This window comes from Borostomias antarcticus, assembly GCF_949987555.1.
Source record: "Borostomias antarcticus genome assembly, chromosome: 5".
NCBI classification, from domain to species: Eukaryota; Metazoa; Chordata; class Actinopteri; order Stomiiformes; family Stomiidae; genus Borostomias; species Borostomias antarcticus.
In genome coordinates this window covers 27,001,713-27,022,739 of record NC_140238.1, presented here as the reverse complement: position 1 = coordinate 27,022,739, position 21,027 = coordinate 27,001,713, and the positions used below count along the sequence as shown (strand labels likewise).

The 21,027-nt window shown below is 53.7% G+C and overlaps 1 protein-coding gene across 1 annotated transcript in view; it reads right to left on the bottom strand.

Moving 5' to 3' along the window:
• tnrc18 (trinucleotide repeat containing 18) overlaps window positions 1–21,027 on the bottom strand; it is a 39,435-nt gene that overhangs the window by 9,111 nt on the left and 9,297 nt on the right. Inside the window, 19 exon segments of the mRNA XM_084438149.1 lie at window positions 1,713–1,854; window positions 2,136–2,270; window positions 2,838–3,298; window positions 3,655–3,834; window positions 6,264–6,476; window positions 6,814–7,135; window positions 7,241–7,412; window positions 7,941–8,048; window positions 8,138–8,271; window positions 8,440–8,585; window positions 8,775–9,665; window positions 9,809–10,205; window positions 10,486–10,670; window positions 10,813–10,959; window positions 11,479–11,705; window positions 11,889–11,976; window positions 15,648–17,531; window positions 17,632–17,736; window positions 20,630–20,770. Coding sequence (XP_084294275.1) covers window positions 1,713–1,854; window positions 2,136–2,270; window positions 2,838–3,298; window positions 3,655–3,834; window positions 6,264–6,476; window positions 6,814–7,135; window positions 7,241–7,412; window positions 7,941–8,048; window positions 8,138–8,271; window positions 8,440–8,585; window positions 8,775–9,665; window positions 9,809–10,205; window positions 10,486–10,670; window positions 10,813–10,959; window positions 11,479–11,705; window positions 11,889–11,976; window positions 15,648–17,531; window positions 17,632–17,736; window positions 20,630–20,770 — 6,078 coding nt within the window.

The following is a 21,027-nucleotide window of genomic DNA, read 5'->3' as shown; positions in this document are numbered from 1 at the left end:
GGTGTTTTGTTTGAAATTTGACAACTGTATTTTACAAGTTGAGCTTATATAGATGGTTATTTGATTGCAATTCCAATGCCTTTCGGATTGTTCAAATGAGGGCATTTATTGATTCATTACGAGTTTAAATGGAATTCATATTTCTTTTAATAAATTTGGTGTATAGACCCAGGACTAGGTGGTGGGACTACATCTCCGCACTGGCCTGGGAGCGGCTAAAGATTCCCCAGGCAGAGCTGGTTGATGCTGCTAGGGAAAGGGATGTCTGGGGCCCCCTGCTGGAACTGCTGCCTCCGCGACCCGACCCCGGATAAGCGGATGAAGATGGATGGATGGATGGATGGAAATTTGGTGTATTTTGACGTCGCTTTCAGAGTTACGAACAAACCTCATTCCTGATGTGTTTGGACCTCAGAGCTTCTACTGTATCATCAAATATATCGCCCTGTACACTAGAACACAACTAGACCAATCAGAAATACCGTGTGTTTTTGGCTCCGCCCAGCGAGGGTATATTTTCAGTTGTGTGTGTTATTTCATTCGTTCGTTCGTTCGTTCGGTCACATTGCAGGATTATACAAAAACTACCAAAGAAATGTTCATAAAACTCGGTGGAGGGGTGTAGCATGGGCCAAGTTAGAACACATTAAATTTTGTGCGGATCAGAATCACTGGGCGGATACACAAATTAAAAATAAAACAACATTTGACATACTTGGAACCGCTTCCTTCCCTTTATATCTACTTCTCCTGCCAGGTTTACTACACCGCTGGTGGCCGAGCGGTAATATATCAGTCTAGCAATGCGTCGGCCCGGGTTCGGTTCCCGGGATCAGCTTTTGATATCAACTTTTTTTGTTGTTGCTGTTTATGCCCAATATTGTCTTATGTTTCTATGCATGTAAAACAAAATCATATCTTATTCATGAAAAACAAATCAGATAAACACTGTATTAGGAAAAGTTACATTTTCTTAGCCTGGATCCTGTGGTATAAGCCTACATATAAATCATAAGCTACTTGCACATCTGGGCTGAGGTTTTGCCCCTTGAGTGTCAGGTTTCACTATGTGTTCTTTTTCATTTGAGTGTTGAAGCAAATGAAAAAAAAAAAAAATTTCCGTTACATAGCCCTCCCAGAGGCATGGACACAGGACTAGTGCCCTTCTACCCCTCCCAGAGGCATGGACACAGGACTAGTGCCCTTCTACCCCTCCCAGAGGCATGGACACAGGACTAGTGCCCTTCTACCCCTCCCAGAGGCATGGACACAGGACTAGTGCCATTCTACCCCTCCCAGAGGCATGGACACAGGACTAGTGCCCTTCTACCCCTCCCAGAGGCATGGACACTGGGCTAATGGGCTGCTTTTTACCCCCAGAGGAATGAACACTGGACTTAATTTCTGTATACAGTTTTGTAACTTATGTCTTCTGTTATTGTCTGTATTGTCTGCTATTGGCCGTTTTAAAAAATTACACAAGTACACAAGTATGTTCAGTCGTGTTCATATATGACCACCTCTAATAAAACACACTATCAGTTACACCACCAAAAAGCTTACTCTTCAATGGTGCAAGTGTGCTATATTTATACTGAGAAGTGAGTTTACCCATTTCAACTCGATTACACCAACAAAACACATTAATAGGCGGAGCCCTGTGCTCTCTGAGCACCCTTTCTAGTTTGTACATATTACGTGTTGGTACTGACCAGGTGTACAGGCCCTCTCTGATAGGCTGTTGCTCGGTGGTGGGAGGAGCTCGTCTTCGCTGAAGCTGCTGTCCTGATTGGGCTCAAAGTCCTCGTCTGCCGCCATGCTCTCCATTAGCCTGCTCACAGCACCCCGGGACTGCTGAACTCACGCACGCACGCACGCACGCGCACACATACACATACACACACACACACACACACACACACACACACACAAGCATGCTTCATTGACAGCAGGCCTCATGTAGATCTGCCAGTAAAGCTCGTCTCATTGACTACTATTGGAGTGCATCAGTACAGTCACACACTCTTTAAGAGTTACACTTGCGATGTACTGTAGCTGCTCTGTTATTCTAGTGCTGCGGTGGGAGTGTGTATATGTGTGTCTGTGTGTGTGTGTCGGTAGCCCAGTACACTAACCTCTCTGGCCTTGGCTTTGGCCTTTGATTGGCTCTTGTGTGTGGGGCTAATTGGAGGAGCCACAGGACTTTCTGTGATTGGACTGGACAGAGTGGGTGGGCTAAGAGGCAGAGGGGAGTCCTTCAGTTTCTTCTTCTGTTGGAGAAATACACACACACACACACACACACACACAGACAGACAAGCACACACACACACACACACACACACAAGCACGCACGCGCACACACACACACAAGGTCAGAGCACACTCTATAATTGTGATGACACACACTCTTGGCTAGATAGAAGCATGCTGTAAAAGCATAAAGGACACCACTCCTATGCTCTCTCTCTCTCTCTCTCTCTCTCACACATACACACACACACACACACAACACACACACACACACACACACACGCAGGGTGGCAGGCTATACACACACACACAAACACACGGTGGCATGCTACAGTTGTCCTTTCATGTCAACAACACGTCACTCAGCAGGGGTCTGCCTCAGCTACTGATGTACTAAGAAGTCCTGCTGTCTTTCTCTCTCTCTCTCTCTCTCTCATACACACATGCACACACACACACACACACACACACACACATCATACACAGGGGTGAAGACAGATGCCCAGACAGCAGGAAAGTAACAAAGGCTGTTTAGACATGAAGGACCAATAGGATGGTCAGGACATGAATACGTTGTGACTCGCCTTGCCCAGGTCTTTTCCCTCCTTGCTGGGCGGCATAGTTTTGGGCCTAGAGGTCGGCTTAGGGGTGAGGGGAGGAGCCGAGCTGGATGGAGAGATCTGGTTGGTGGACGCCGCGGTGGATGGAGAGACCTGATTGGTCGAGGCGTCGTGGAGGAAGATCCTCTCGCTGCGCCTGCGCGTCCAGCCCTCCTCCTCGCTGACCCCGCACAGCCCCGCTCCCGGCCCGCCGGAGAGGTCAAAGGTGAAGCGGCGGGGCGACCGGGGCGAGGGGCGTGGCCGAGGGAGGGGTTTGCGCTTGACCGGCTGCGGCTCGTCTCGCTTGGAGGGGCTGGTCTGGTCGACACGGCGGGTCGCCGGGGGCAACAGAGGCAGCTCGGGGGCGGAGCGTTTGCCGTGCAGCAGAGACGGGAACTTCCTCAGGCGCACGTCAGAACCCGAGTCTGACCACTCACACTCTGACCCTTAGAGAGAACACACATACACCACAGATGTATTACAATCACACACACACCAGAGGTATTACAATCAACCACATACCGGTAGTTCCCGTTCTCAAATCAATAACCTTGTGAAAAGGAATATTGATCCATGAGAAACTACTGAATAAAGTAAAAGCCAAATGATTTTGTGCGTCTCGATGATTGAATGATCGATCGATCAATTAACAATCAATTCCAGCACTTCCATTGCACTTGGTGCAAAAAGCAAATTGTGTTAATCTTCCTCGTGTTGCTGTTCAGTTGTGCCCTCAACTTGTAACCAGGCTCTTGTTTTACATAGTTCTACAGATGTAATAGGCATGTGGATGGGTGTTTACCCAGAGTGCTTTGCCTTCTGCTGTGTTTGTTATCATGGAGCAAGGTCAGGGGGGCGGGGTTCACCGGGAGCGCGCTCGCAGCAAACCTCGCCAGCAGGCCCAGCCCACTCTCCTCGCAGCCGCTTCCCTCAGAGTCCGACTCTTCCTCCTCCTCATCTTCATCATCCTCAGACGAGGATTCTGTTTCACAGAGGAATAACTTATTATTGCACTTGATGGTTGCCTACATGGGACAAATGTCAGTATATTCCTCGTTGTGCCCTATATAGCCAGAGTAATGGGTGTTATTGGAGACGCAAGGCAAAGGCACCATAAGGTCAAGCCCATCTCGGTGGCTCAAGGCTGGGTATGTGTGAGAGGATAGAGGGCCCTGCGGTCAAGGGCTTGTCAGGTTAGACACTCCTACATCCTCACGGCTACATAAACACACATACACCTGCATCCACACCATTGTACTAGCGTGGTCATCCAACTAGCATAAAACAGGGAGAGAGAGAGATCCTTCTAAAAAATACATAACGACTAGATTCAATCTGCCCTGTAAGCACACTTGCTAAAACACAAGTGCACACACAGAGACACACACGTGCACACACACGGACACATTCTGCTGCGGTAATCAGAGCAGAAACACTGACTCAGACATCATCCATTATTAACCGCCTTTCTGTAGAAAGAGAGGAGAGAAAAAACGACAGCGACAGAGAGAGAGAACGAGAGAGAAAGAGAGAGAGACCCAAGAGCTGAAGTACCTACTTTATCATCATTGGCTAGCTTTGCAGGTAGCATAAAAATACAATGCTACTAGCACACAGGTAGACAAGACAAAACGGTCATGCATACAAACAAGTGGGCAATAGCAGCAGTATTGGCAGTTAGCCGTTAGGATCATGGCAGCAGGTGAACGTGAGGGGAGAGAGCATCTCCCCCAGGTTAGGGTGTTAACAAGAGCAGCAGACAGACAGGCACTGAGAGGACAGCCTTGCTAGGACCCCTGGTGACGCTCACACCTGGTCCAGTCAGCTATGGTTACACCCCCTACCCTACCCCACCTCAATCACATCCGACAGGAGCCCTTTGCTTCTCAAAGATCTCAAAGTGCTGGGGAAGGGTAGGCATTGTGGGGATGGCTGGCTCAATCAAGCCCTAGAGTAGAGCCAGGTCAGCAGCTGCCATATTGGTATCACCTATCCAGTCCTTGTGAGATCAGTGATAAGCTGAGGTGACGTGGGGTGGTCTAGGGTGTAATCATGGCTCTCGGACGCACTTTAGAGGGCTTTGGGTAAGAGGGGGAAGAAATATGTAAATCCATTAAAAGGGTATAAAGTCAGGCAAAAGTTAATTCAGTTTTCCGCCAGTGTGTTCAACACTAGATTTAAAAATTGTAGTTCAGTTTTAGCACAGGTTCCATGTTAGCGTTTAGGTAGAGAGGAGGGGCGCGTCCTACTTACAGAGCAGGTGACAGGGGTGTGGCCTCAGGCAGGGCGGGGCAGCGCAGTGCAGAGAGTAGCTTAGCCATAGCTTAGCCTAGCCATAGCTTAGCCTAGCTTTAGCAAAGGTTAGCCGTAGCGTAGCCTAGCAGTAGCATAGACTAGCCATAGCCAGGTAGCTTCGGCTAAAGGTTGCGCTAGTCCCGGCCAAGCTTCTGAAAATGTGTCGCAGCAGCACAAGCACATGGACAGGCTGAGACACTCAAAGCATCATGGGTGGGAGAGAGGTCAGAGGTGAGGGGTGAAAGGAGAGAGGGCGAGCAGGCTGGAGAGAACGACAGGAAAGGGAGGGGTTATCTGGAGGTTTAGTAGACAGGGAGGAAGAGCCCTATTCTCCAAATATCCCAACAAGCCAATCAGTGAGCTGGAACTCGAGTTCTATTCAGGATTCAGAGCTTGGTGGTGATGTTCCTTCCCAGTAATACCATGGATTTGAGCTGTCAAAGCTATCATCAACCTAACCATTCTCAGCATAGTATTAACTGATGATACTACCCACTAAGCCTCACCATATACCTGCCTTCCACCATAAGAGTTCCTTAGTGTGTGCATGTGCGTGTGTGTGTGTGTGTCCTCACCTCAACTACTGGCCTGTATTTAGGCACAAAATCTGACTATCATTCCCGTTGAAGCAGATAAGAGGAGGGATATTTGACTAACAGAGCACTGTAGGGATGTGAGGTACAACAGTAGCTGGACAGACAGACAGACAGACAGATGAAGCAGACACAAGGACCACATCGCTTTGCTTTCTGTACCAATCAAATCAACACCTTTAATAAAGCTGAGAGATACCAAACTGCAATACAACTTTAAGAAAAAACTTTTTCACAAATTCCACACATTTTCAATATACAAAATTCTACAAAACAAAAACGCTTCGCAAGCCAGTCAAAAAAAATACAACATAAAAAGATTTTTTAATTTTTTATAAAAGGCCATTTTAGAAAAGCCAGCAGCAAGAGAGAGGGCAAGCTAAGGCGCATTCTGGATATAGCTGCCATAGAACGACGCCACAGCCTGTGACATCACGGGGGAAAAAAACCCTATTTTCTGTCAGAGCCGGAGGGGGGGAGGAGGGGGGGGGGGTCAGTAACCGCGGGGTGTGTGGTCAGTAACCTTGGTCAAAGGAGTCGTCGGAGGAGCTTAGGCCCGCCTCCTGCAGCAGCAAGGATAAGTGCTTGTGTTTCCTCTCCCGAGACGCCTGATTGGACAGCAGCGCCGTCGGCGACGTCGCGGACCGCCTCTTTCTGGACGCGTTCCTGCGGGCTCGCGACGCTGAGAGGGGGGGCCAGCCCCCCAGCACGGAATCCCCTTCCTCAGAATCAGAGTCTGGCACAGAGAACAAGAGGTTAGTACATACACCCGCAGACAATAACACACACGCACACATACAGGGACAAACACATACGCTCACACACACACACACACACACACACACACACACACACACACACACACACACAGACCAGCTCAGTAGCCTTGTGGTTAGAGTGCCTCGCGCTAAGGAATAAGGAGATAGGCTCCTGAACTGTGGGCCGCTAGGCTCGAGAACCATTGGTTCTCAAGGCTACTTACTTACACACACACAAATCAAAGGTAATAATAAGCAGACGAGAGGAACTGACAGTAGGGTTAGCAGGACGCCCCCACCCCCAGGCGTACTCACTGTTGGAGCAGCTGCTCAGCTCCGAGCGCAGCGGCGAGAACGCCGTCTTCCTCTGACCTTTGACCTTTACGCCGGCCGCCGAGGCTTTGACCGCCATCTTGTGTTTTTCCCCCTTGGCGGAGGACGAGTGGCTCCCTCGCTCCTTCCCCCGGCCCTCCGCAGCCCTGCCCTTTGACCTCTCGACCTTGGGCCTGGCCGAGGGGTCGGAGGGGCCTCGGCGGGACGCGCCAAGAGTGCCCAGCTGCGAGAGTGAGAGGGCGCGCTCCAGGTCGCTCGCCAGCTGCTCCTGCTCACACACGTGCCCGCGCTTACCTTTGAACACCTGGGAGGACAACACACAATCACACACACACACACACACACAGTTAAAGAGTGCTTCCTCTGTAAGTTCATTCGAGTGACTGAAGTTGACAGTTGGACGTCGTACCTCCAGAGCATGGCTGGTAGACGGCTCCTCCTCCTTCCAGCTCTTCTTCTTTTTCTTCTTCTTCTTCATCTTCACTCCCTCCATTTCCTCGTCCTCCCTGGACAGACGGAACCTCTTCCTCTGCACCTCCCCGGCCTCAGAATCCTCAGAGTACTGGACCGCCCTGCCCAGCCTGGCACACAAACACCAGCATTAGGGACTGGATATTATACACACACGCGCATACGCATACACACGCACAAGCATTATGGACTGTATATCATACACACACGCGCATACGCATACACACACACACGCACAAGCATTATGGACTGTATATCATACACACGCGCATACGCGCGCACACACAAACACACAAGCACAAGCATTAGGTACCATATATTATACACACGCACACACACACACAGAAGCACAGGCATTATGCACTGTATATTATACACACACACGCACACACACAGGAACACAAGCTTTATGAACCGTATATTATACACACACACACAGGAACACAAGCTTTATGTACCGTATATTATACACACACACACACGCACACACAGGAACACAAGCATTAAGGTACTGTATATTATACACACACACAAACACACACACACACTTCTAAGCACAAATTCACAAATATTACACACGCATACACAAGCATTTGCATGAACACACACACAAACATTTCCGCAGGGCCGATACTCACTTCCCAGCTCTACTGTCCAATTTGGTGGGCGTGGTCGAGTGTTTCCTCTTCCTGGGTCTGCCCCGCCCCCGCCGAGACAGGCTCCGCCTCTCCTCCTCCTGCCTCTCACTGACATAGCACACAGAGGTTAGGCGTGCGTGAATGCGCGTTTAACACAGTATTCAGTATCTGTGTGTGTGTGCGTGTGTTGTACTCACTGTCTGTCTGTGCGCCTCTGTATCTTGGTCAGCTCCCTCTGCTTGTCCTTGTAGCTCCTCTGCAGCTCGGCCAAGCGGACGCGGTAGTCCACCTCCAGCGCATCCAGCACCTCCACAGACACCTTACCGAACAGCTGGAGAGATGGAGGGGCAGAGAGAGGGAGAGAGGAGGGAGGAGAGAGAGAGAGAGAGAGAGAGAGGGGGGGGGCGGGAAAGAGAAAAGAAGGCGTAGAGAGACGTTTAAACGACGAATCCCAGTCGTCAAAATCAGAAACTCCAGCGGCGTCGGGCTCCGATCTCACCGGCTCGTCCTTCCTCTGCCTCCAGCTGTACTTCTTGTTGGGGTCCAGCTCCCTGGGCAGCTGGATGTGGGACTGCGCCTCGATAGCGTCCAGCAGGACCTGCCGGCTGGCCTCCAGCAGACAGTCCAGCCCCTCCAGAGCCAGCTCTGCACGCCGGGACACACGGGAGAGAAGGTTAGCACGGCATGGGGGGGAGGCGGCGACGCCGAGCTCACGCGACGACCCGGGAGCTGGAACTGAAAGGACTGAAGGAAGGATGTCCCAAATAAAATCAAGGACACTTTGACTTTAAGACTCCCAAGGTCTTCACACCCTGCTTCCCCCACGCCTCGTACCTTGCTCTTGGCTGATTCTCTCCATCTCCAGCTGGGCCATGTGACTGAGCAGAGCCATCCCCTCCAGAGCCAAGACCTCCAGGGTCCCGGTGCCGCCGCCGCCGTCTCTCCCCGAGAGAGAGAGCTCGGCCTGGGGCGCGGCCAGCAGGGCGGGGAGGGCGCTGGCCTGGGGCATCTCGCTGGCGGCCAGCAAGGCGTTCATCCCCGCCATGGGGTCCTCCAGGAGGACAGCCAGGGGGGAGGGGGAGGCGGGAGGAGGGAAAAGGCGGTCGGCGGGGGCGCCCTCTCTCTGGGCGGGCGGCGGTGGCGGCGGCGGCTCGCACGCGACGGGGCCGGCCCGCTCCGGTGGCGCGAACGACGGGTAACGCCCGGGCTCCGCTCCCTCCGTCACCTCGGCTTTAGGCACCGCCGCCTCCGGCACGGACGCTGCCGGGGATAGCGGATATGACGCCCGGCAGGAGTAAGGCGACGCCTCCATTTTGACCGGGCCGCCCTCGTCTTTCTCCGCCGGCTCAGCTAGGCGCTGCTCTGGCGCCATCTGGGGCCGGGGGGGGCAGGCCGGCGGCCGGGGGGCCTCTCTCTCCCGCTCGTGGCTGACGGGAGGCCCCAGGACCGCCGGGGCCATGCCCAGCCGGGGCGGCTCCGGGTCGGGCTCCTGTTTGAGCGAGGGCCCCTGGTCGGGAGGCTCCAGCGGGCGGGGCTTGACGTCCGTCGAGAGGGGGGGGGGTCTGGGGTGGAGGTGCGCGGGAGGCAGGGGGACGGCGGGGTGGGGGTGGAGGACGGGCGGGAGGCCCTCGGCACCGGCCCCCGTAGGTGGCGCCCGGTGGTAGGAGGGGTACGGGGAGCTAAACTGAGGCGGGAGGGACTGGTACGGATAACCTGGAGGGATATCTGCAAAGCACACACACACACACACACACACACACAGGGAACACACATTGAGTAATTCTAACATTCATGCATCAGAGGTGAATCTAGGGGCCAGAGACATGGTGATGCCGTAGAAGCTTTTGAAACCCGGGGCTTTAACTCACCCGGGTAGAGGCTCTGGAACGGGGCGGCGGCCTGTTTCTGCACCTCCCTCTGCTCCCTCCTCCCACCCCCCACCTCCACGGACTCTAGTTTGGGCCTGAGGGGCGAGGAGGGAGGGGGCGAGGCGCAGCGGGGGGAGGGGGTGTGGGGGATGGGCGTGGGCGGGTGGGACAGCGCCCTCCGCCCGTCCTCTGACTTGAGGTTGGCGACGGGCGAGGAGAGGCGGGGCAGCGGGGTGAGGGAGGCGGCCGAGGGCGTCGACGAGCGGGCGGGGGGTTTGCGGGTGTGCGGCACGGGAGAGGGGGAGGAGACGGACGAGGGGCGGGGTTTAGGCTCAGCGTTCCGTTTGTCAGTCTTGTCCTCGAGCTCCGCCCTGTGTTCGCTGGCCTTGAGACGCTCCTGGAACACACACACACACACACACACACACACACACACACACACACACACACAGACACACACACAGACACACACACACAGACACACGTACTAAGTATGAGATTTACTGACCATTTCCTGTGTTTAGTGTACCATGTGATGTGTTGGGACAAGAAAAAAAGTATGTATACGAGTGCGTGTGTGTGTGTGAGTGAGTGAGTGAGTGTCAGCGTGTGTGTATATGAGTGTGTGTTTGAGTGTGTGTGTGTTTGTGTGTGTGTGTGTGTGTGTATGCCCTCACCACCAGCTGGGCGTTCCTCTGCAGCTCCAGGACCTGGGCCGTGTGCTGCTGGATCACAAGTAGTTCCTGCTGTCGGAGGAGCTGCTGCTGGGACAGTAACTGCAGCTGGGCGGCGTGCTGGAGGGAGCTGCCCGCACCGTACACCCCCGACCACACAGGGGCGCCGCGCTCCAGAACTTCCCCACCTGCAGGGGCGGGAAACGGGGTTACACACGCGCACACACAGTACACAGACACGTGTCATGTCCAGAGTGACAAACACAGCTTCACGTAGATACCCGTGTACGCACACACACCACGCGCACACACACACACGCAGGGGCGTACCATAGTGTGGCAGGTGTTCTGTGGGGATGACCAGTAGCTGACCAGACTGGGGGTCCCGGGCGAACTGGTATGGAGGAGGCATGGACCCTTGCATGGAGGGGGGGTACCCTGGGGGCATGGCCTGGTGCAAGGAGGAGGGGCCCAGACCTGCGGGGGGGTGGAGGCGGGAGAGAGAGAGAGAGAGAGAGAGAGAGAGAGAGAGAGAGAGGGGGGGGGGGGGGGAGTGAGTTGTTTTTAGCCTGAAGTCATTGTTTGTCCTGCTACCAAGTGCTCATGACAAAGTTGAACCCAGAGTGTCTCCATCAAACAACACATCCTCACATTTCTGCTGAGAGGTTCCTGTTGTGCCTGCAGTGTCTAGACAGAGCCCTCGGGGAGCTGTGTGTGTGTGTGTGTGTGTGTGTGTGTGTGTGTGTGTGTGTGTGTGTGTGTGTGTGTGTGTGTGTGTGTGCGTGAGCCCTGTGTTGTTTCTGGACAGGAGGGGCAGTTGTGGAATGTTCTGAAATGTCTGTGTGTGCTTGACCCTGGAATGCTGCTGTATCCCAGCCAGGGAACACAAGGAGCTGCCGGTTAGATGACCCACCCTATCCTCCAGCCTGGCCTGACGATCACATCAGTGTGTGTGTGTGTGTGTGTATGCGTGTGTGTGTGTGTTACTCTGTGTACCATAGGGAGAGCTGGAGAGCCAGACAGGGGGTGCTCCTGGGCGGGGCATCCAGGGGTGAGAGGTCAGAGTGGAGGGGTCGCCAGGCCATCTCCCCGCCCCTAATGCGGCTCCTCCCGTCACCATCAGGTTGGAGGTCATGAGGTTAGGGGTCATCAGGCCCGGCGTCAGACCGCTGGAAACCAGGGGAGGGTGCATCTGGGTAAACTCCGCCAGCTCCTTACTCTCTCTGATAAGAGAGAGAGAGAGAGAGAGAGAGAGAGAGGGAGAGAGAGAGGGAGAGAGAGAGGGAGAGAGAGAGGGAGAGAGAGAGGGAGAGAGAGAGGGAGAGAGACACACACACACACACAATGAGAGATCGCACAAAAACACAGAAGCAATTTGAAAGTGTTGCGTTGGCCACGTTCCTTACCTGAGCACTTTCTCTTGCTCGCGCTCAATGCGACCCGCCAGAAGTCTGTCGTCATGGTGACGCCCACGATCATCCCCTCGCTCCTCGTCTGAGGGATTGAGAGGATCGGGAGATGGAGGAGGAGAGGAGAGAGGGAGGAGAGGAGAGAGGGAGGAGAGGAGAGAGGGAGAGGGGGAAGAGAGGAGGCAAATCAGACGTTGAAATGTTTTCGTGTGGATTCCAAATACGTATGGGTTGCCCAGTGTGGATGCAAAATGCTAAAAAGCACTGAAAAATTCATGCACAGCCTTAACAAATTCCTCACACACACACACACACACACAAACCAACACACCCCGAGTGACAGCTCTCACTTTAAGTGTCAACTCGTATCAGACCTTACCCCTGAGAGGTGTGAACACCCCCCCTCTCTCCCACAGTCTTGTCCTTCCGCTTCCCTGCCTGTCTAACCCCCCCCCTCCGCGCCTGTCTAAACGCCCCCCTCCCAATCTAAATACACCCCCCTGCCTTGGTGTGACGTACAAACACCACATCGAACACTTTAACTCACCACTCAACCCCTCACTCAGGAATAACAAGGTGTGTGTGTGTGTGTGTGTGTGTGTGTGTGTGTGTGTGTGTGACAGAGATGACTGACTCACAGTCCCTACGCAGCAGGGATACAGAGAGGGGTTTTATATTGTGTATAAGTGTATTGAACCTTTCAGTGTAGACCTAGAAAAGGTGTGTGTGTGTGCGTGCGCATTTATGTGGACCCTATAAAAAGAGGAGAGATTTTAACAATCCCTGACATGCTCCGAAGGAAAGGTTTCAAGACCGTTTCCAAGGTTACGTGGAGTCTGTCCCACATGCTCTCCTTCCTGCATCAGAAAGCAAGCGATTAGCGACCCCCCCCGACCCCCCCCCCCCCTCTGCCTCCATCATTCTCTCTATGCCCCCCCTTCTCTGCCTCCATCATCCTCTCTATGCCCCCTCTCTCTGCGTAAATCCTACTGTTTATTCAGCCCTGCTCTGTGTGCGAGGGACTAATGCTATTAGACCAATCACTCTGCTCATGCAAGGAAAAGAATAAACGCCCCCAACACACACACACACACACGCACGCACGCACACACACTCCCAAGACTGATCCATTGCTTAGCAACACACCCCATAGTCTTATTGTGATTCAGAGCTTGTTTGTAGCTTTTAGCTGGGCCCAGTAATGACATGTTTAATGCAGAGAGGAGGAGAGAGAAAGGGAGAGAGAGAAAGAGAGAGAGGTGGTGAAGAGGGAGAGTGCTGAGGGGATGAGCGTGGCAAGAGCCGCCCTCGTCAAGCAACTCAGGAGAGGAAAGAAGGGAGGGGATGCAGAGAGAGAGAGAGAGAGAGAGGGAGAGAGAGAGAGAGAGAGAGAGGTAGTGTAGCTGAACGACCTTGGTGTAATAAAACACGTAGTATAATGGGAGAAGTACTGCGCAGAGAGCCATTATATCATCTAGACACTATAGACTAACCCCAGCCCTGTACATTACAGACCAGGGGTACTCAAATACAAATCCTAAGGGTCCACAATCCCCCCCCCCCCAATAATCCAAAGGTCCGTCTTTTAAGAAAACAATTATAATACAAATCACCCCCCCCCCCCCCCACCGGTTCACACACCCACCACAGTCTTGTCTCTTTCCTCTCCTCCTGTCTCCTCTCCTCACCTCCTGTCTCCTCTCCTCACCTTGTAATAGTGAAATTCAAATCTATCTTTATTATTTCATGTCTGACTTATGTGGATGGGGGTTTGTGAGAACCTGTATTAACACTCTTCCTCTCCTCTCAACCTCCTGTCTTATCTCCTCACCTCCTGTATCCTCTCCTATTGTCTCCTCTCCTATCTCCTATCCTCTCCTCACCTCCAATCTTATCTCCTCACCTCCCATCTCCTCACCTCCAATCTTATCTCCTCACCTCCTGTATCCTCTCCTCTTGTCTCCTCTCCTATCTCCTATCCTCTCCTCACCTCCAATCTTATCTCCTCACCTCCGGTCCAATTTTATCCTGTTGATTTTTCTGGAAAGGTCACTTCAAAATGGTTTGTTTCATAGTGGCATTTCAAATTGCCACTTCACAAGAGCTACCGTTTCTTGGCATATTAAGCACATCGATTTGTCAGTCATTGGAGGGAGGATGAAGGCATATTTTTTAATCCATTCATCTGAATTGTCTATTTTCACTGTCAAGGCCATTAGGGGCAAGGCCATTTGGCCTTTGGTGTCACTCAATTTTTTAGGGCACAAAGGCCACATGCCAAGGCACAAAGACCATTGAGTGAAATAAGATGATTTGGAGGGTACGAATAAATGACATTAATTATTAAAGCAGTAGTTCACTGCTCTACTGTCTACTGAATTTTTACCACCCAAATAAGTTACAATAACTGTTCTCTATGCCCGATTAATAAGAAACATTAATGACATGAAAAACATAAATAAACTACTTTATTCACTTTTTTTGTATCAAATGATGCCTCCATAATGCTGTCATAAGTCATACAATCTTGGTTGAATCATAAGGAGCTGAGACAGCATTATGCCCCTTCACTGGAAATGCTATGTTATAGCACTATAGTAGGCCTACAGCCAAGCAGCCGACTGACAATCATCCATGCACTTAGCAGCACAATCCGTTTCAGTTGATGTGGTCTCTTTAGTCACGGCATTATTCCAGAAAGGCAATATAGTGCAACTACTGTAATTAGGGTAGCTAGCTAGCTATCAATAGCCAGTGTAATGAAATTCTATCTGGCTATGCTAGCTAACTAGCAAGCTAGTAGGGGCAATACTAATTGCACTACTACCCCTACTGTAATTCCCACCCTGCCAGCTACACTAGAAATAACTGAGGCTAAAACTAACGTTAGGCTAGCAACTAGCTAGATAGCTGCTGAAGGAACTAATGTAATGTTAGCTGCGCTGTCAACTCATCTGCGCTGTCAACTCACATGACCCCAGTGTTGACAAAGGCTAGGCTACTGTAGGCTACATGGACAGAAAACCTCCAAATCTGGCAACACTGCCAACACCAACCCCTCAAAGCAGAGCACATTCGAAGTGCTGCTTGCAGTGGAGAAAGCTGAGAATTTGGACTTGATGCGTTGCGGCGATGTCTCTGAAATAATGCTATGAAAAGTAGGTCTATAATTTGCTGATTGATATGATTGAGTTCGGAGACAGTTGTGTCCGGTTCGGTCCGGATCCAGACCAGCCATATACACTACACTATAGACTAACCCCAGCCCTGCACACTACACTATAGACTAACCCCAGCCCTGCACACTACACTATAGACTAACCCCAGCCCTGCACACAACGCTATAGACTAACCCCAGCCCTGTACACTACACTATAGGCTAACCCCAGCCCTGCACACTACACTATAGACTAACCCCAGCCCTGCACACTTCACTATAGACTAACCCCAGCCCTGCACACTACACTATAGACTAACCCCAGCCCTGCACACTTCACTATAGACTAACCCCAGCCCTGTACACTACACTATAGACTAATCTCAGTCCTGTACACTACACTATAGGCTAACTCCAGCCCTAAACACTACACTATAGACTAACCCCAGCCCTGCACACTACACTATAGACTAACCCCAGCCCTGTACACAACGCTATAGACTAACCCCAGCCCTGTACACTACATTATAGACTAACCCCAGAGGTATAATGGCAACAAGGCCGTGTTGAGAAGGCGTTGCAGGAAACGCGAGTCTCACCTTTAATTCCCCCGTGCAGCAGGGGGCGCTGTGTCTCCTGGGGGCCGTTCTGTTTGCAGCCGCCGCCGCCGCTGCTGCTGCTGTCCCTCTGCCTCGCCACGGCGACCGCGATGCCCACAGGCGGGTGGCGCACCTCCCCCTCCCCCTCGCGCCCGAACGAGCGGGCGCTGTCCGGACGCTCCTGCTCGCGTTTCAGCTGGGGGGGCACTCCCCTCAGACCCCCCCCTGGCCCCGCCCTCTCCCCCCCACCACCACCACCACCACCACCACAACCTCCTCCCTCCGTCCTCATGCTCCCCAGGCCTCCGAAGGGCCCTCGGCCGTCCGCGGCGTGCCTAGAGGACCCGGGTGGTCCGTCAGGGGGGAAGGTGCCGCTGTATTTAATCAGGCTCTGCATGGCCGACACCTCTCCGGCCTCGGAGCCCCCTGCCCCCGGCCCCCCCCCCGGGCGGTAGAGGGCGGAGGGGTCCAGGTAGCGCCGCTGCCCCTCCTCACCCCCCCGCAGGGCCGGGCTGCCCTGGGGGTGGGGCTGGGCGGGGTGTGTGTGTCCGTGCTGGGAGGGGTGTGTGAGCGGGGAGTGGCTGTGGGCGGAGTGCGGCGTGTGTGCGGTGTGGGGGGAGTGAGAGGGGTGGGCGTGGGGCGTGTGCGTGTGCGGGGGCTGGGCGTGCGCGTGTCCGTGCTGGGCGGCCAGGGCGGTCATGTGACTGGTGGCGTAGTTGGCCAACGGGTTGATGGGATTCCATTTGGCCTCCACCCCCGCCCGCTCCAGGCCCAGTCGGATCGCGTGTTTGGGCGTGTCCCGCCTGTCTGGGCTGAACCCTGACTGGCCGGAGTATGTGTCAGAGGGCGGGCCCCGTTTCAGGGCTGAACTGTTGGAGCGAATCACAGAGCCCTCCTCTCTCTGATTGGACGACTCTCCCAGCAGGGAGGGGCGAGAGTGCTCCGCCAGAGTCCTCTCGGGAAACCTGTAGGTCTCTCTCTCCCGTTCCCTCTCTCTTTCTCGGTCTCTATCCCGCTCTCGCTCCTGCTGCCTCTCTCTCTCCCTCTCCTGCTGCCTCTCTCTCTCCCGCTCCCTCTCTCTGTCCCTCTCTTTCTCCCTGTCCCTCTCTCTATCTCTCTCTCTGTCCCTGTCCCTCTCTCTCTCTCTGTCGCGATGTTTGTCCTGTTTGTTGTCGCGGGCCTGCGAGGCGATCTGGATGGGCCCCGCCCGCTCGTCGTAAACCTCCACGGAAGGCACGTACGTGGGCGCGCTCACACGCTGCTCCCTGATAGGGTCCCTGGGCGGCAGCGGCGGAGGCGGCGGCGGGGGGGGCAGGGCCAGGCCCGCGGGGGGGCCCCCGTAGGAGACGTGCAGGGTCCCAGCCGACGTAGCCACGGAGTCGCTCCTCCTCTGTCTGTCCGTGTGCGGGGGGGCGGGGGGGTGGTGGGCCCGAGGGGGGTGGGGGTGCTGATGCTGATGCTGCTGATGCTCCTCCTCCCGGCCACCCCCCCGGCTGGCGTCTGCCTCCGGGTACCTGCCCGCCGCGCCCCCGGGGAGGAAGGAGGGCTGGGGGTGCGGCCTGGGTCGGGGCTCCGCCGGGGCCGGAAGGGGCTCCCTGGCGCGGAAGGGCCAGCTCTGCTCCCTCTCCCTCTCCCCGGCCTTCGCCCTCCTCTCCTCCTCCGCCCCCCGGCCGTCCTGGGTCAGGTCCACCACGCTGTGCGGCCGCGGGTCCTCCCGCGATCGCTCCCTCTCCCGGTCTCTCTCCCGCTCTCTCTCCCGGTCCGCCCGGTAAGGCCGGTCCCTCCCGCCTTCTCGGGGAATCCTCTGGGGGGGCGTGCCGCTGGGCGGGGCCGAGGGGGCATGGAGGGACGCCTGGCTCAGGGAGGCCGACAGATAGAACCCCTCTGGAACACACGCACACACACACCGTGAGAATAAAGCACACACACACATACACACAAAATGGAAAGTGGATGTGCGTGCGTGTGTGTGAGCAGGACTGACCTTTGTGCGAGTCGTAGAGTGGGTGCTGGGCCAGGGAGGGGGTCTCGAGGTGTCCCAGAGGGAGGTAGGGGCTGGGGTACAGACTTCCTGGGAGGGGGGGGTACCCTGGAGAGACAACACATGGCGTGTCACACACACACACACACACACACACACAAAGATCACCGGCGCACACTCCGATACAGAGCGCGTGAACGTTGCGAAAGAGTCTGCGTTTAAAACACATTAACCTTAAGTTTGAGTTGAGTTGGGGTTTTTCTTACTGGGTGAAATTCTGTGTTTAAGCTCAAATTAAGTTGTGGCAAAAAAAATCTCCTTTTTTTGGAGCGGCGAGTGATTTTGAGTGGAGCGGCATGGAGTCTCTTTGATACGCCTGACCAAAACACACACACACTCAAACACACACGCGCGCAGCTATCTCTTTCACAATCACAAACACTTTAGTGTGTTTGCAGAGGGGACCGTAGTCTGCCTGTGGGGCAGCTGCTGCTCTCAGAGACCGGGTCTTAATATAGATGTTGGACTAGAGTGTCGGGCTAACGCTAACCGCTAGCATGGCATCGCCAGGCCGCAGACGCTCCCGGGGGTGTGACATTCCCGCACGCCATTCCAGGGTAACTTCAAAGACGCCCCTCCCATTCCTGCACAGAGCCTGGGAATGAGCCACGCTATAAATCTGTTCATCTCCAGAGAGAGAGAGAGAGAGAGAGAGAGAGACAACGCAGAGATGGATGAGAGAGAGAGAGAGAGAGAGAGAGAGAGAGACTCATTGGACCTGCTGCTGCTCCTCAGCTGTGTCTAGTGTGGCTGCTGCAGAGGCTAGACCAGGGAGGAGAACAGGACAGGAGGGAGAGAGGCAGGAGAGGAGAGAGAGGACAGGAGGGAGAGAGGGAGGAGAGGAGAGAGAGGACCGGAGGGAGAGAGGGAGGAGAGGAGAGAGAGGACCGGAGGGAGAGAGGGGGGAGAAAAGGACAGGAGGGAGAGAGGCAGGAGAGAGGGAGGAGAGGAGAGAGAGAGAGGACAGGGGGGTACAGGAGAGGAGAGACAGAGGCCCTGTTCACACCTGGCATTAGAATGCGTGTCGAGTGACCATTTGTGATCAGATCTCACTTAGTTCCCAGCCCTATATGCAAATAAACACGTACATCATTTCAGTTTACAAAGACCAAAGAGTTGTTGTTTTTAACCGGCGGCTTTTGTTATTAGGTTGGAACCGCTTACTTGGATGTGCCAATCCATGTTCTTTTTTCATTTCCTTTTTCACTTTGACTATGCACTGTATTTTCATGGCAAATACACAGTAGCCCTAAAATAAAATAAGACAAATTGATTTTCTGTGGGACGTCATGTCTTGTGTCAGCGAAAGAAAACAGACCAACGGCTATTATGAAAATGTAACCAAGGAAAGTGAAAGGAAGGATAAATACTGGAAGAACTGAGTGACTGAAACATGAGGAAGGGAAAGTGATTATACTAATGAACACACAGTTGTTTGTTTGCCAAGACAAGTTCTTTTCAGCCTCTTTGAAAGCCTACAGGGCTGCTTCAGTAGGCTACTGTGGCAACTCAAAACGATGCTCATGCATCAAGAATGTGTCTTGGATGAAATCACATTTCAAAAGTGCCGCTTTTTAAATGCAGCTGTTTTTCCTTATAAAGCCAACTGAACACTTCTAATCAACTTCAGTGGTTCAGTCTTTCATTATTCAAATCAAAAGGCACGTACGCTGTGAGTCAACTAGTGAATTGTGCTGCTTTCTGACTCTGGGCTACGAACAAATGGTTTGAAATGTTTTGATGAGCAGACAACTGCGTGATCAATTTAAAAAATGTTAACTATAGGCTACGGGCTCAAAACATTAATACTGCATGGAAAGCTTAAGACTTTTAAAAGCGAAGATTGTATCTTAAAGTCATCCACGGATAAAATATCGACAGCAAGTGGAAATAAAGTGTCAAAAATATCACACAAAATAAAATCCTGACGCGCTCACAGGAATAAACTTGGACAGTGTGGCCTACTCCGCTTACGCTGAGGACGCCAGTTGAGTAGGCGGCCCTTTGATGTGGCCCACGACACATTCACACTTCTAAAAGAATGTGGCCATAATTATCTGGCCTAAGCCTCCTCTGAATGTGGTCTGAGCGATCAGATCTCAAGACGTATGGAGGACGCATTTGGCGCGTTCGCGCCTGTTCTTGGGAGCTGTCCACTCGTGATCGGGGACCAGGTGTGAACAGGGCCGGAGATAAGACAGGACAGGGGGGAGGATTAGAGGAGAGGGTACTGGAGGGGGGAGGGTGACGAGAAGATGGGGAACCACAGGAAAGGGAGAAATACTCCTGCAGAGGACAGGACAGGGGAGAAAGACAGGACAGGGGGGGGAGGACAGGACGGGGGGGAGGACAGGACAGGACGGGGGGGGGGCAGGACAGGTGTGGAATGTCCACGGGGGAGGGGTGGAGTCGTCCATCTGGAGAAGACAGGACCAGACTGGAGGAAGAAGGGGGGGAGGGGAGGGGAGAGAAGAGTGGACAGCTGAGGAGGACAGAGGGGACAGCAGGTATGGCGGGTAGCTCTGAGGGAGAAGGACAGGAGGGGGCGGATGGCGTAAAGGAGGAGACGAGTGGAGTGGGGGGATGGTGTGACCTCCCTTCTCTCCTGGCAACGAAAGAGGAAAAGGAGGAAGGTAGTTGTCGGAAAGTGGAGCAGGGGAGAGAGAGAGAGAGAGAGAGAGAAAGAGAGACAGCAGGCAGAGAACGATGCAGGAGGGAGAAGGAGGACATTAGTAGAGACAGGGACATAGATGGAAGCTCCACAGTCCTGGCTCCCCGAGGGGAGGAGTGTGGAGCCTGGATGAACACGGGGGAAAGGAGGCTTTACAGAGAAGACAGACTTTCCTAGGCCTGGGGGGCTGTGTGTGTGTGTGTGTGTGTGTGTGTATGTGTGTGTGTGTGTGTGTGTGTGTGTGTGTGTGTGCGTTTGTGCAGGCGTTACCTTCGTGGGCGTGGGATGCCCAAAGCTGAGCCATCTGAAGGCTACTGGGATTGGTTGTTCTGTAGGCAGGGTCAGAGGTTAGGGGGGACGGGCCAGGATAGCCAGTCAGGAAGGGGCTGGAGGCTGCTGGGAAGGCCTCGCCTGGACAGGAAGTGACAATCAGTCACCATAACAACCGGCACAACCACAATAAGAACACAAACAAACTCCCAGAGTAAACCTGAGAAAGGACACCGGTCAATACTCATTGGCTTTCCCCCATGCAAGTTTGTGAGTGTGTGTGCGCGTGTGTGTGTGTGGGTGTGTGTGTGTGCGTAGGCGGGTGCGGAGGGGGGTCGATGGGAGCTGATGTTTCTTTACTGAGCAGCCTGGTATAATCACATCATTACTGAGCCTCC